This window comes from Triturus cristatus, chromosome 9 (genome assembly GCF_964204655.1).
Source record: "Triturus cristatus chromosome 9, aTriCri1.1, whole genome shotgun sequence".
Taxonomy (NCBI): Eukaryota; Metazoa; Chordata; class Amphibia; order Caudata; family Salamandridae; genus Triturus; species Triturus cristatus.
In genome coordinates this window covers 1,035,299,349-1,035,315,899 of record NC_140592.1, presented here as the reverse complement: position 1 = coordinate 1,035,315,899, position 16,551 = coordinate 1,035,299,349, and the positions used below count along the sequence as shown (strand labels likewise).

The following is a 16,551-nucleotide window of genomic DNA, read 5'->3' as shown; positions in this document are numbered from 1 at the left end:
CGCGCGCAGAGGAAGGCAGGCAGGCAGGCAGGCGCGCGCGCAGAGGAAGGCAGGCAGGCAGGCAGGCGCGCGCGCAGAGGAAGGCAGGCAGGCAGGCAGGCGCGCGCGCAGAGGAAGGCAGGCAGGCAGGCAGGCGCGCGCGCAGAGGAAGGCAGGCAGGCAGGCAGGCGCGCGCGCAGAGGAAGGCAGGCAGGCAGGCAGAGGCGCGCAGAGGAAGGCAGGCAGGCAGGCAGGCAGAGGCGCGCAGAGGAAGGCAGGCAGGCAGGCGCGCAGAGGAAGGCAGGCAGGCGCGCGCGCAGAGGCAGGCAGGCAGGCAGGCGCGCGCGCAGAGGAAGGCAGGCAGGCAGGCAGGCGCGCGCGCAGAGGAAGGCAGGCAGGCAGGCAGGCAGGCGCGCGCAGAGGAAGGCAGGCAGGCAGGCGCGCGCGCAGAGGAAGGCAGGCAGGCAGGCGCGCGCGCAGAGGAAGGCAGGCAGGCAGGCGCGCAGAGGCAGGCAGGCGCGCAGAGGCAGGCAGGCAGGCGCGCAGAGGAAGGCAGGCAGGCGCGCAGAGGCAGGCAGGCAGGCGCGCAGAGGCAGGCAGGCAGGCAGGCGCGCAGAGGCAGGCAGGCAGGCAGGCGCGCAGAGGCAGGCAGGCAGGCGCGCAGAGGCAGGCAGGCAGGCAGGCGCGCAGAGGCAGGCAGGCAGGCGCGCAGAGGCAGGCAGGCAGGCGCGCAGAGGAAGGCAGGCAGGCGCGCAGAGGAAGGCAGGCAGGCGCGCAGAGGAAGGCAGGCAGGCGCGCAGAGGAAGGCAGGCAGGCGCGCAGAGGAAGGCAGGCAGGCGCGCAGAGGAAGGCAGGCAGGCGCGCAGAGGAAGGCAGGCAGGCGCGCAGAGGAAGGCAGGCAGGCGCGCAGAGGAAGGCAGGCAGGCGCGCAGAGGAAGGCAGGCAGGCGCGCAGAGGAAGGCAGGCAGGCGCGCAGAGGAAGGCAGGCAGGCGCGCAGGCGTGCGGTGGAAGGCAGGCAGGCAGGTTTGCGGAGGAAGGCAAGCAGGCAGGCGAGCGGAGGAAGGAAGGCAGGCGTGCGTGCAGAGGAAGGCAGGCAGGCGTGCATGCGTGCAGAGGAAGGCAGGCAGGCGTGCATGCGTGCAGAGGAAGGCAGGTGTTGTCCTGTTCTCCACTGTGCAGAACAGATGTTTTTCTTCTATAGCTGTGGTGCCTGCCATTCATTACAACTCAACATTAGTGGAGCATAACATTCCATATTCCAGACCCACATTATTATTTGTCTACATTATCTGAGCACCTACAAACTAGATCAAGCATTACTCTAATGTCACTGGATTTACTCTGGACACTAACTTCACCCTAAAAAAAAACACCCAAAATCCTCAGGGCCTTAATAAATATGATCACCCCAATCTTGATAAAACTATTGGCTCCTCTTGATGGCCCACACCATCTTTAAAACCAGCGGCATCATTTACAAAGCCATCACGACTGGCAACCCCGTTAATCTTGCAGAAAAGCTCCGTGTCTCTGGTGGCCTTGGTACATCTGCAGCCAGCACATCAGAACGTAGATTAAGAAGCGTAAAAAGGAAAAACAAGACAGCCCTTTGCCATCTATGCACCCTGCATGTGGTACAAAATTGCTGTATCCATCAGGATCGTCCCAGTGCGGCTCCAATTTAACAAATGGTTGAAGACTTCTTAAATGAGCACTAAATAACAATGCATTAATTATCCAGCGCCCAGCTAACTCTCCAATCACTCATGACTTTATGCTAGTCTTTGATCCTGTACAGTGCTCTGCTGTCTTTTGTGCTACAAAAATACCATATACATGCAAGGTGTGGTGAGTTAAGCTAGGTAACATCTGCCCACATATGGAATGTATCAGGTGGGGTTGCTCCAGCCTCCAAACTAGACAGACATTTTAAAAACATCACATTTTAAAATGACCAGATTCAAAATCCAGTTTACCTATAAATATCCCTAATGCCCAGGAGTAGCAACAAATTCATACTTATGTTCACATTTCAATTTCACCAATCATACTATGACAAAATCACGAAAGAGTAATCATTAAATGTCTACATTTGTCAAACATGCTCACATCTTTCAGGTGTATTTTTCAAAAGATGCAGCTCACCTTAACCTTTTTAGCTTGAATGTTTACTTGCTGCCAGGCATTTTCCTTAAGTCTGTCAAGGTCTGTAAATTTTTTCAGTACATCTTCTACCTGAAAAAGGGAACAAATGTTGGTTTTCTAAATTTACAATGAATGGCAACAGTAATACCATTATCTAAAATGACTCCTTAGAAAAACATTTAAAACTGTAAAAAAAAAAAAAATAGTATGGTATGACCAGAAAACACCAAATTATACCTCTGAAAAACTTTACTTTTATTGTGTCTTACTTCTCCCATATACATTAGTTTTGATAAACATTTACAAGTCTAAAAACACAATCTGCTTAAATGGTCTCTTTTTTTAATTAACCAAAAGGGATGTAATGATTTTCTGTTCCATCAACATATACAGTAAAATGATGAGCTGTAAGTTGGTGAATTTAGTGTTCTTGTTTGGAGGTTTGTGCGAGGTGCAGTAACTTTAGAAACGAACAGTAACTTCCGATTTAAAAAGGTGGTTGGCACATGTCTAGACAAGTTGCTTCAGTCTTGCCAATGCATCAAGGTACATGCAGATCAATTTTACTCATACTTCCATCGATTAAGCAGATGAGTACTGGTTCTTATATGCACGTTAGCAGCCACAATTGAAGGAACGCCCTTCTCCAATTAGGATTTGAAAGAACTATTAGACAAGTTTGGATAGGTGAACAATTATTTAATTGCAAAAACAATTGAAATGTGAGTAAAGAACAAGTTAATTACCTTCGGTAACGCTTTTTCTGGTGGATACAGTATCTGCCTGTGGATTCCTCACCTTCTGAATATCCCCTGCGCCAGCAACATTCGGAAACTTTTGTAGCAGTCCACGCCGATGAGGTCGAAGACGACGTCACAGAGGCACGGCTCCGCTCGCGACTCCGCTGACGTCACCGGCTCCATAAGAAGACCTCCTCGGCGTGATGACGTCAGTTCCGCCCCTTTTTTCCGTGCCTTCGAGGCACACGGACGGACTGACAGCAATATGTACATAAACAGTATACACAGTACACAATATGCATATCAACACACACAGTGTGGAGAAGAAACATCAAAACACTAGAAATAACCCAATGCCTTTGACAGATGTAAACCCATCAGAAACACCATCAATAGAATTATAGACAAAGTCACTGGTATAGAAGGACGGACAACGGGGAGGCGGGTGGGTCAGTGAGGAATCCACAGGCAGATACTGTATCCACCAGAAAAAGCGTTACCGAAGGTAAGTAACTTGTTCTTCTGATGGATACATCTGCCAGTGGATTCCTCACCTTGTGAATAGATTCCACAGCAGTCCCCCACTCCCGGAGGAGGGTGTCCACCCTTCTATACCAGAAAGTCCTGAAGGACGGATCGCGCAAAATGTCCGTCCCTCCTCACCTCGGTGTCTAAACAATAATGCTTTGCGAAGGTGTGGAGGGAGGCCCAAGTTGCCGCCCTACAAATGTCCTCCACTGGAACACCTCTAGCTAAGGCAGATGTGGAAGACTTTGCTCTGGTAGAATGAGCCCTCAAACCCTCCGGAGGCTCCTTACCAGCTAGAGAGTAGCAGATCTGGATGCATAGCACAATCCATCTGGAAAGGGTGCGCTTGTGCACCGCACGACCGTTTCTGCAGCCAGCAAAGCCCACAAAGAGCTGGTCATCAATCCTGTAGTCCTTAGTCCTATCCAGGTAAAAGCTCACCGCCCTCTTAGGGTCCAAACGGTGAAGTCTCTCCTCCTCCTTGGAAGGGTGTGGGGGAGGATAAAAGGAAGGAAGGGTAATGGACTGCCCCAGATGGAAGGGAGTTACCACTTTAGGCAAAAACGCAGCCCTGGTCCGGAGCACCATTCGTTCAGCATGCACAGTCAAAAATGGGGGTTTTGAACTAAGAGCTTGAAGCTCACTTACCCTCCTTGCCGAGGTGATTGCAATGAGGAACACTGTCTTAAAAGACAACAGTCTCAAGGGACACTTATGTAAGGGCTCGAAGGGAGAACCCATAAGATAAGTCAGTACAAGATTTAAGTCCCACTGAGGTACAATAAAGGGAGTAGGAGGAAATTTATTCGTAAGGCCCTTGAGAAACCTAAGCACAATAGGTGATTTAAATAAGGACGGCTGATCCGGCAGGCATAGGAAAGCCGACAAAGCAGATAAATATCCTTTTACAGTAGCCACAGCAAAGCCTTGCTGAGCAAGAGAAAGGGCAAACTGTAAAATATTAGACAAACGAGCCTTCAAGGGATCAATTGACCTCTCTCCGCACCAGAGAACGAATTTAGACCATCTATAGGAGTATATTGATTTGGTGGAGTGTCGCCTGGCCGATAAAATAACGTCCACCACATCCGGCGGGAGAGAGAAAGAATTCAGGTTGCCCCGTTCAATCTCCAGGCATGAAGGTGTAAGCTCTGGAGGTGGGGGTGTAGAACCTGCCCCTCCGACTGCGAGAGGAGGTCTGCCCTGAGAGGGAGACGGAGCGGAGGGCACGAGGAGAGGTGGAGAAGATCTGTGTACCACACCCTTCTTGGCCAATCCGGGGCGATCAATATGACTTGGGCCCGGTCTTGGCGAATCTTCCTCAGAACCCGAGGAATCAAGGGTATGGGAGGTAACGCGTAAAGGAGTTGTGAGCTCCAATCTATCTGAAACGCGTCCCCCAACGCTCCCTGCATAGGATACTGGAGACTGCAGAATGACGGGCAGTGAGCATTCTCGTGAGTGGCGAACAGGTCCACCCGAGGAGTTCCCCACATCCGAAAGACTTGAAGAACTACCTCTGGATGAAGCCTCCACTCGTGATCGGCGGAGAACTGCCGACTGAGACTGTCCGCACGCACGTTCAGAACTCCGGCCAGATGATTTGCCATCAGACAAATCCGATAGTCCTGAGCCCAGGACCATAGACGCAGGGCCTCTCTGCAGAGACAAAGAGACCCCACACCTCCCTGTTTGTTTATATACCACATCGCGGTCGTGTTGTCTGTCAGGACTTGAATCGACTGACCGCGAAGGGAAGAAAGGCCTTGAGTGCCAAACGTATCGCCCGTAATTCCAGAAGGTTGATGTGCAACAACCTTTCTTCCGGAGACCAAAGACCCTTGATCTCCAGATCCCCCAGATGAGCACCCCACCCTAGAGTGGATGCATCCGTTATCACCGTGGCCACCAATGGAGGTAGATGGAAGGGCTTTCCTTGGGACAGATTGCCCTCCACGCTCCACCAAGATAGATCCGCTGCAGCTTCTCTGGAGATCCTCACAGACTCCCTGAGATCTTCCTCGTGCTGATAACACTGCTTGCGGAGGCACCACTGGAGCGCCCTCTTGTGCCAGCGTGCATGGTTGACCAACAGGATGCAGGAGGCGAACAGACCGAGCAGGCGAAGGACCTTCAGAACTGGAACGACTGCTCCGCTGTAAAATAAAGGAATCATTTCCTGAATGTCGAGAATCCTTTGAGGAGGAGGGAATGCTCGACACACAGTAGTGTCCAGTACCGCACCTATGAACAGGTTGCGCTGAGAGGGCACCAGGTGAGACTTGGGCACATTGATCGAAAAACCCAATCTGAACAACAACTGAGTTGTATCCCGCAGATGGCACAGCACCTTCTCCGACGACTCCGCCTTGATCAGCCAGTCGTCCAAATAAGGGAAAACCGAAATTCCCGACCTTCTGAGATGGGCTGCCACCACTGCCATCACCTTTGTGAAGACTCGAGGTGCCGAAGTAAGACCAAACGGGAGGACCAAACGGGAGGACCGCAAACTGATAATGCTGCGACCCTACCGTGAACCGGAGATACTTCCTGTGCGACTTCAGAATGGGGATGTGAAAATACGCATCCTGCAAGTCGAGCGACACCATCCAATCCTCCTGATTCAGCGCCTGAAGAACCTGCGCAAGGGTGAGCATCTTGAACTTCTCCTGTTTCAGGTAAAAATTCAGGATTCTGAGGTCCAATATCGGACGCAATCTGCCGTCCTTCTTCGGGATCAGAAAATACCGGGAGTAGCATCCCTGACCCCTCTCCTGCTCCGGAACCACCTCTATCGCACCTTTCTGAAACAACTTCAGGACTTCCTCCTGTAGGAGAAGACGGTGGTCCTCCGAGCAAACCCCTTGGCAAGGAGGGTAATTTGGAGGGAATTCCCGAAAGGGAAGGGCGTACCCATTTTCTACAAGATCCAGAACCCAGAGATCTGAAGTTACAGACTCCCAATCTTGTAGAAAATGGGTAAGCCGGCCCCCCACAGGACCAGCATGATCCGGAATGCCGAATCTAGGGCTGTTTTGCGGTGGTGGGAGGGGCTGAGGAAGAGGAGGAGGAGAGTTGACGGCCACGTGAGCGACCTCTAAGTCTTCCTCTATATCCCTTGGAACTTTGCTGCTGCTGCTGCTGCTGGGCTGGTCTACAAGAACGAAAACTCGCCCTACCAAAACCTCTGTACCTCTTGAAAGTACCTCTCGGCTGGGATTGAAGGCCCAACGACCTAGCCGTAGCCTTACTCTCTTTGAAGCGCTCGAGAGCAGCATCAGCCTTCTTCCCGAACAGACCAGACCCATCAAAAGGTAAGTCCAACAAGGTTGACTGGACATCAGAAGAGAATTCGGAGGACTTAAGCCACGCACCCCTCCTGGTGGCGACTGAAGACCCCATGACCCTGGCAACTGAGTCTGCTGTATCCAGGCCACTCTGAATAACCTGGCGAGCAGCCGCCTGGGCATCCGATAGTACTTCATGGAAGCCTGCTCTATCCTCCTCTGACAGCTTCGGTGCCAACTTTTTAGCTGAATCCATAAGCGCATGGATATAGCGCCCCAATAAGCAAGTCGCATTAGAAGATTTTAATGCCATACTGGCTGATGAAAAGACCTTCTTGGCCGATTGGTCTACCTTCTTGGCCTCTCTGTCCCCTGGGACTTGAGGAAACGCACCTTTTGAACGTCCAGAACAAGCAGCCTGAACGACCAGGCTTTCAGGTGAAGGGTGTGATGACAAAAACCCAGGATCCCCTGGAGCCACCCTATATCTCCTTGCAACCACCTTGGACACCGCAGGAGCCGAAAAAGGCTTGCGCGACACATCCAACACAGGCTCCAATATTGCTTCATTAAAAGGCAACAGCGGCTCTGACACCGCAGTTGGAGAGTGCAACACCTCAGTCAAGATATTAGACTTGAATTCAACAGATGGCAATTGAAGGTCCAACAACTCTGCAGCCTTTCTGATTACAGCATGATAAGGTGCCGCGTCTTTAGAAGGTTCATCCGATGGAGGAGTGATCTCCCACTCCGGAGACAAATCCAACCCACTTGCCTCCTTCAACTCGTCAAACACCTCATCGGATTCGACCAATTCCCCCTCTTCAGCCTCGTCCATAAGATAGCGCCTCTCCTCCAGCACTCTCTGCGCCTCCCTTCTGGAACGGATCCGCACCTGTGGCGTCGGCGGCGCCGTGATCGAATCCGACGGCGCCGGCAGAGGCGTCGAACGCGGATCAGCCGGCATCGAACGAGGTAGAGTCGGCGCCGGTGAAGAGGGAACCGGCGTCGATGTTCGGCGCCGGCATCTGCCAAGACGGCGTCGCTGGGAAGAAAGGCATAAACGGTGCTTGAGGATAAACCTGCGGCACTCCCAGATTAAAAGCCATCTGACCCATAGGTGCACCAGAGGTATACATGGCCCGAGAAAACACCCCGTACATCGCATTGAGATAATGCGAGGGGTCCTGACCTGGATTAGGGAAAGCCGGATACTGGTCAGGTAACACCGGACTCGGGCCAGCCGGCGCCGACGGTGGAACTTGCGGCATCACAGACTCACCCGGAGCCTGATCATCCTCATCCTGGGCCGGAGTCGGAGACGGAGCCGAAGGACCTGCAGGATCTGGAGAAGCCATCGGCGCCGGAGAGGACGCCGGCACCGGCGATTCAGCCGGAGCCGGAGAAGACACAGGAGAAGGAGCAAGAGGCGAAGCCGGGACAGGAGAAGGAGACACTGACTCCCTTCGACGCCGAGCAGGTGATTTAGACTTAGACGTCGAGGCCTTATGATGAGACGAATGCCTCCTCTTCTTATGCTTCTTGCTCTTTGAAGCATGTCCCGAAGTCGACTTGGAAGCCGACCTCGACCTGGATCTTTTTCTACCTCTTTTCTCCTTTTTCTTCATCCGGGCGATAAAGAGCTTTGCCTCTCTTTCCTTAAGAGCCTTCGAGCTCATCTTCCTGCAACACGAACATCCTTCAACATCGTGGTCCGATGACAAACACCAAACGCAGTCGTCATGCGGGTCAGTGATGGACATGTGTTGGCCACATTCACGGCAAGGCTTGAAACCAGACTTCCTTGCCGACATTCTCGAAGAAAGACAGAGAAACTTCGGAATAAACACAAAGTAACAGGTAAAGCTACCAGTAACGATTCCCGAAATCCGTTGGCGTCGTCGGCGCGGAAAAAAGGGAACTGACGTCATCACGCCGAGGAGGTCTTCTTATGGAGCCGGTGACGTCAGCGGAGTCGCGAGCGGAGCCGTGCCTCTGTGACGTCGTCTTCGACCTCATCGGCGTGGACTGCTACAAAAGTTTCCGAATGTTGCTGGCGCAGGGGATATTCACAAGGTGAGGAATCCACTGGCAGATGTATCCATCAGAAATTAACTGACTGAACATTAAGAATAATTTATTGCGAGAGAACTGATACAACGTATTTAGTGCATGTGACATCTGTAAAATAGTAATTTTAGTTCAGGAGAACATATTTGATCAAAAAGCACAGAGATCTTGGAAGAGGCATTTCATATGGCGAGTCATTCTTTGCTCTCTCTCTCTCTCATATCCTCCCTAACCAGCTGAGAATTGCTAACATCACAGGAACATAAAGAGTAGCAAGTAGTATAGTGTGGCTAGGCTGCCCTTGCCCAAAAAACTCACCGCAACAAAAAGAACCCTAGTCACCTACTCACAAAGGAAAGGTTTTGGGGGTTTTGTGGCATCAGTTTACACAATCATAAGGCTCAAATATACACAGTTGAAAGTACACCAGGAAGCCTCTAATGAGCCAGTCAAAAGTCGAACCTCTGTGGTGTTCAGGAGATACCACACAGGAGCGAGAGATGCGGACAGGCTACTGTGTCCCAGGCTTCTCATCATTGGTGCTTGCACCAGGGAGTTGGGAGACCCGGTTTCCTGGGGTGACTACTACTGCAATTCTACACCTCTGAGGGCCAGGCATCACCCCAACATTTGTATTCAACTCACTGAAGATGTTCACACCAATCGTCAGTATCTGATCCCCTTCACAAACAACGGAGCGTGAGGGTTAGTGTATGAAGTATATTATATACAGAACCAGAGTCCAGTGGATCCTCAGAGGCTTAAGTAGATAATACTAAAAACTATTTGTGGTAGTGTGGTCGAGCAGTTGGGCTCATCAGAGGGCAGTGCTAAGCATTAATTGCACACACTCAAAGACTGAATCCAGACCAATTGTTTTGTATAAAAAGTTATTACTTTGTTCTTTTATTTCTAGAACCAAAAGGAACTCCGTTTCAGTAGTGGTAATACTTTTCCAAGTACAGTAAGAATTGTTTTGCAAAGCAGAACACACTTCAGTACTGGAAATACTTTTGTAGAATCAGATTGAAACATTCGAACTTTGCCATAGAAGCAGATTGACTTTTGTATGCAATAGATTTTATCAATGCAATGCAATCCTATGGGAGGAAAATAATGTTATGCATTAGCAGGTAAGTATTCGACTTACAATCCCAATCTTCAGGGGTTTGGACAAACATTGGGCAAGGTTCCGTTTTAGGTAGGTACTGAACCACCAATGGCACTGGGGCGGCTGAGTGCAGAGGTCACTGGGATCAATGGAGGCCGGGTGCACCTAGACGAGGCACTGTTTGCAGGTAAGTACCCGTGGTTTCAGAGAACAGGCCCTGGGGGTCAAGATCAGCAGGTGTCCATAAAGCAGCACCAAAGCAACAGGGGCGGCCCAGTGCAGGTAGCAAAATTAGCGTTGGGCGCCCAATGCGGTTCAATGGAGGTTGTCGGTCGCACAAAGAGGCTGTAGGCTTAAACCACAGGAGGATGGCTGAAGGTGACCACCAGCTGGGCAGATAAGGTGGAGGACGGGGGGGGGGGGGGGGGGGTGGGGGGGGGTTTGTGAAGAGTGAGATGCAGAGGCACAGTCAGTTAAGCTCCCAAAGACCGAAGCGGTGGGGATGCAGGGGTACCTTTTGGTGTTGGATATTCTGGGTTGGAGCCGGTGAGGGAGACACCGTTGAAGCTGCAGGCGCCTTCTTGAGGTCCAAGAGAGGTCAGCCACCGGTGGGGGATTAGGTTAGGATCGCTGGGGAGACTTCGCAGGACAGGTGAGCTACTCCAATTCGGGTCCTGGGTGTCTGGTGCAGAGTGGGCAGAAGTTGCGGATCCGCCAGGATCCAGAATCCTTGAGGATGGAGTTTTTAGGGACAGGGCCACTATCCTCGGCGATCTGGTCTTTATTGAACAGTTGCAGTCTTCCTGGGATTCTTGCAAGTCGAAGTTACGGGACAGGGTTCTTCTTCGCAGGCTCAAGAAGCAGGAGACCCGCTGGTAGGGCTGGGGCCAAGGCAGTAGGTGTCTTCTTGCTTTGTTGCACAGCGTCTTTGTCTTAGGTTGCAGGAATCAGAGGATAAAGGCTCTGGGGAGCCCCTAAATACTGAATTTAAGGGCGTTACAGAGACTGGCATGTGGTAGCCAATTGGCTACTTGCCTTTAGGGCAACTACATCCTTTGAATATCCCTTCCTTTTGCAGAGAGGGCATCCCCTAACCTGATTCAAGATGGGAGATTTCCTAAGGAAGGGGGGGGGGGGGGGGGCGCGCAACTCAGTCCACAGAACATTAGCAGTGGTCCTGGCAGAGAGGGGACACTTCTCCTGCCCACTCAATTTTCCTGCAGATTTCGCTGCCAAATGTGGGGTCTAGTCAAGGGGGCAGGCACCTCCACTAGCTGGAGAGGCCCTGGATAGCATATCAGAGAGGTGGGGGGGGGGGGGGGGGGGGGATCCTTGTGTGTGTGTGTGCCCCGTGTGTGTGTGCGTCCGTGTGAGTCTGTGTGTGGGTCCAGTCAGCTGGCGGGGGGGGGGGGGGGGGGGGGGGCAGGAAGGACGGGACGACGACACTCCAAGATGCTCTCGGAGTGCATTTTATAATAAATCCAACACTGGCATCAGTATGGCTGTATTAGGCTGAGGAGTTTGATACACAAGGTTACAGCACAGTGTGGTCTGAATGAGGTGATGTTTGAGTGCCTGTAAAGGAGGAGGAGGAAGGGCTAACCGTATGCCAAGCCTCATGAAAGAAATTTTTCCTTACTTTGTCATTCATTCACTCCTAAACTAGTTGGAAAAACTGACAACTAAGCATCAACACAAGGAGGAAGTCAGTATCTGGCCAAAGAAACTTTGCGCAAGAAATTGTCTAAAACTTCCCTGCCAGAAGGCACTCATCTTCTATTACGTGTTCTACGAGTAGTGCTTGCAAAAACAATGCGGAGAAGAATATTTCTACTCTACAAATGCTTATGATGGAGACAGACCTCACTACAGTGCCTTCCTTCCTCTTCTGGTCTGGTGTGAGATCACGATATGTGAAACAGGTTGTCAAGATATGAAGGGTTTTGCCCTGCAAGGTGAAACATCTACATTGTATAAGGTCCAAGAGGCATAGGGGCCTATCACGATAGTGTATTATGTTATCAACCATTTTTGTAGCGAGCAACTGCCACATAGGTGGCATCATGGTACTCTGTCAAATGATTAAAGGTGCACCTGCACATTCGGTTAGAGAAATGAGTGGTTGTAGAAGGAATGTGAGAGCTATCACTCGGGCCCAAGAAATCAATAAGCCACGTTTATACAGGCATCAGAAAAGAAAGGTTGCTTTCTAACTTTATTAGGGTCAGGAGTTCAACAGCTTGGATTGAAGACAAGCTCCTTCAAAGTTTGGGTTTGTTGCACTGTGGCAATTTTAACTGTAGAGCTGGATTGGAGGCTTTGTCTGTGCTAGTGGATTTCAATTGGTTGTGAGAATGTTGCTCCTACTCCACACTGTGCCTGGTGTGTTATACACAGTGATGTGACCACATTGAGTCTCAAATTCATATTTTCCATATTGCATATGTGACTCATTTGATGCTGCACAAGACAGACCAAAATAGGAGCGATAGATGTCCTAAATAGGGGGATCAATGGGAAACCTATATGGAGTGGTACTGCCACCCAATTACACAGCTAAGTAAGAGCACTGGGTAATAAATCGTTAACTACCACCAACTTCCCAATGCCCAACATGTATAATCTGGAAATAGCCCCTTTTCAATACAGAAGCAAATTGAAAAGGCCCACTGTCAGCAATTCTGTCTGATCAACACATTATCAAATGGAGTGGCTAGGAGGTATCCTTACTGAAAAATACAAAGAAGTTGTCACTGCATAGATTTGTCTGATATACACTATGAATGACAGACTGGTGGAAGACCCGACTGGAAAGATATCGTGGGGGCACAACAGCCTCATGATTGTGCCTCGTTGGCATACCAATGTTATATGTCAAATGTACCCATACCATGTATGAATTAATTTGTTTTCACCGGAATAGCAATGGCCATAATGGGAAGTGGCAACTGGTGATAATCGTCATTAAATAATTTGCACAAACTATAGTTGTGGTTTTGGACATCACTGCACTTGCTGAAACTATGTTGCATCTATTTCCAACAGTGATATTTTTGTTTCAATATAGATCTCCCCTGAATCCTGCATTCTGTTGCCTGATTATTTTTCAAATAAACTATTCTAATGATGCCATCTTCATCTTCATTCTTCAGACTGTCAGGACGTTCTTCACGTAAATATGAAAATCAACTCGTTCGTAAGATATACAGATCGTGATTCTTGTTAAGATATTGTAAACGATGCCAACAAGTACACCGATTTGAACACATTATTGCTCAATATCTGTAAAGTGTTTCAACATCTTACATTTTCTGTATGGTGCATTGGGCACTAACTGAGTATAAATTGTCTGATGCCCATATTGGTGAGGCAAAATTCTATGTCAGGACCAGAAGCAAGGATTATGCTTTTTCTTTGCTTTTATTAAACAGCAGCCATGTAAAAGATTAACAAAACTACAAAATCCAGGGACATTTGGGATAAAGTTAGAGTTAATTGAAGTTCAACTAAGGAGTTCAATTAGTCCCATATCCGTGTCCTGTCCTTTCTTTGCTGCTCCTCGCAGCCGCCAGTTAAGGGAAGGCTCTTGGCCAATTCTTCCTCATTTTAACTCCAATGTTGGATGTACACTCGTATGCCAATAATGTCCCCCTTACAGGGTAGTTAGGAAGAGCGCTCACTTCTACGTGGAGTGAAAGTCTTTCCAAAGACGTGTTTGAGCTGTGCAGTGCATTCTGCCAACTACTGGGGGCGCCCTGACGTCAGTCAGATAGATCCCATTACTCAAGGTATTACGATCAGACTTGCATCCAGAATCTTTGCATGCCCCGGGCCTGGAGCGAGTATGCCCAAACGGGGTCTGTATTCTTGCTGAAAGGCGAAAACAGTTTCATTGGTGCATTGCGCTCAGGGAGCACCATACGTCCCTCGAGGTTTGTGCTCAAGGCCATTGACCTCTACATACCGTGCGCATGAGGCACTCAAACTGGGGCCTCTAGAGGTAGTGTAACCTGCTAATTGTAGTGCGTGAGGCAATATTTGTTCCTCTAGATATCCTGGATAGCACTTAACAGTGGGACACCTCACCCAGGCCTCTATATTGTGCACCAGAATACATAATTCATCATTATTAATAGCACGCAGTTCAGGTTGGTGCATTCCTACTTCCTAACCTGGTTGGGACACAGCTCAGGTTGGGGCAATCAGACTTTCTTAAAGAAAGCCTCCGGTCAGCCCAGCGATATAAAAAAATTATCGAACTATCTCCCTTTTCCCCTACCAAAGTACTCGAGAAGGCCATCAACCAGCAGCTCACCAAATTCCTGGAACAAAACCACCTACTGGACACCTCCCAATCAGGATATCAAAACACTCCTTAACTGTTGAGAAACTGTGGCCCTGGTCCTCCTCGACCTGTCCGTGCACCCACATCAACAGACTCTACAATATAGGGATCCAGCAAGACGCCGTGAAGTGGCTCGCCTCCTTCCATACAGGACACAGAGCATCAGACTGCCTCCCTTTATTTCCACACCCAAAGACAAATGCAGCATACCACAAGGATCATCCCTCACCCCCACCCTGTTCAACATCTACATGACACCCCTCTTGCAGACGTCGTCAGATCCCACAGACTCAATATAACCCCCCACGCCGACTACACTCAGCTGATCCTCTCGCTCACCGAGGACCCCTCCAATGCCAAAACCAACTTCTGCGACACCATGACCAACGTAGCCAAATGGATATGAGACAACTACCTTAAACTCAATTCTGACAAAACTGAAGTACTGATGTTCGGGAAGAACACCTCCGCATGGGACAACAGCTGGTGGCCTGCAGAACTCCGACCCACACCAACCGACCATGCTCGCAACCTCTACATCATCCTCAACAGCCAACTGCCCATGAAATGAAAAGTCAACACAGTCCCCTCCTTCTGCTTCCACACAGTCATCAAAATCTTCAGATGGATCCCAACACCAGAAAGACCGTCACTCAGGCCTTCGTCACCGCCTGCCTTTACTATGGCAACACCCTCTACGCCGGCATCTCCACCCAGCTTCTTAGAATTCTTCAGACCATACAGAACGCTGCAGCCAGACTCACCCTGGACCTCCCCAAATGAACCCATATCGCCCCCCACATCTGTGAGACCTCCACTGGCTCCTCATCCAGAAGAGATGCTAGTTCAAGATCCTCACGTACGCCTTTAAAGCCATCCACAACCTTGGACCTGCCTACACGAACCAGCGACTGAACTTCCCCCAACCCTCTAGACACCTGTGCTCCTCTTCACTCTCCCTCGCACACTTCCGCATCCATCACAGCGGTGGTTTCAATTAGGATTTTCATAACCCAGATAACCAACACTCCGAGCTTCTGATTTGGTCCCTGCCAAAAAGGTAGCCACCTAGGTGGCCGACAGATGAAAAAACTCCATGGACAAAGTTGTCCGCAACCTGCCACTCCGGCAGACAAAGCCGCCCTTACCCGTGAAATAGATTCACGCACATTGAGACCTTCTTCGCCAAGTATATGCGCGGCCCTAAAAAGGGATTAGATCGGTCCTGCCAGGGACATTTTTTACATGTGCCTGGCCAGCTGACAAAAATATTGGACATGGCAGAGGACACAAAGGTCTCTGACTCGCTGATTCACCCCGAAGGCCTGTCAAGAGGGGCGCAGTGGGCGATAATATCCCTTGGCATGGCAAACTACGCCCTATCCATAGAAAGTAGAAGGTCACTCTTAAGAAGAACCTGAAACTAGGGGACCTATCCACATCTGAAGCCAGCCCCGTGGCACAAGATGGCCCATTTGGTGAGCCTTTTATCAAGTAGCTCAGCAAGTTAGTCGCCACATTTAATTCACTGGACAATGGACAGTCCTCAATTAAACAGAAATGGGGACCGAAATAGTGTTTACTCCGGAGGGGGTGATTATTCATATTTCAAGGAGAACAAAAAACAATTCAAGAGTGATCTTGCACCCAGCTTTTCCACATTCCCCAAAGTTATGCGTAGTGAGATGCATTGAGTGTTATGAATATATGACAAAGGATCTCAGTCCTCCACAGGGAACGGCAACTTGTTATTGCTCTCACAAAGCCTCATTGGGTGGTTTCTTCCCCTAAAAGGCTAGATGGGTCAGATGAGCCATGCATGAGGCAGGCATCACCACTCAGACATTTGGAATCCATTTCACCAGAGGGGCTATGGCGTCTAAAGCCTTCTCCTTGGGACCTTGCTTAGAGGACATTATGAATGCGGAAGACTGGTTATCAGACTGTTTGCGAGGGTTTTTATGTTAACCCGCTTCATAACATGGCATCCTCACTGGTGTATAAGCTTTAAACTAGCATAATCCTCGCCTCAGCTCCTGACCTAGAAAGGAAATTTCCTAGCTCTCATAACAGAAAGTTTCAATTCTATCAATGACACGGAGGCGAGGATTATCCCTCCTGGGGTTGTGGAATGACTGTACCCCCTGGCCCGGTTACGGATACCGCTTCGTAATGAACGTAAGTAATTGATTTTGATTTTATGTGAAATTGTAATGTCGATAGAGTTAATCTCTGATTATACGAGTAACTGTCAACTATCAAACATCTAGCAGGGATAATTCCTATCCCGCATGCCCCCAAATAGTGGGTACTCTCAAGAGTAGCAATCACCACTGCTTTGAGCA

General features: G+C 49.8%; 1 protein-coding gene across 4 annotated transcripts in view; it reads right to left on the bottom strand.

The window, feature by feature from the left end:
* DLGAP5 (DLG associated protein 5) overlaps positions 1-16,551 on the bottom strand; it is a 351,164-nt gene that overhangs the window by 115,375 nt on the left and 219,238 nt on the right. For all 4 annotated transcript variants that reach the window (XM_085626824.1, XM_085626826.1, XM_085626823.1 and 1 more), the window contains one exon: positions 2,126-2,215. In XM_085626824.1, coding sequence (XP_085482950.1) covers positions 2,126-2,215 — 90 coding nt within the window. The remainder of the gene's footprint in view (positions 1-2,125; positions 2,216-16,551) is intronic.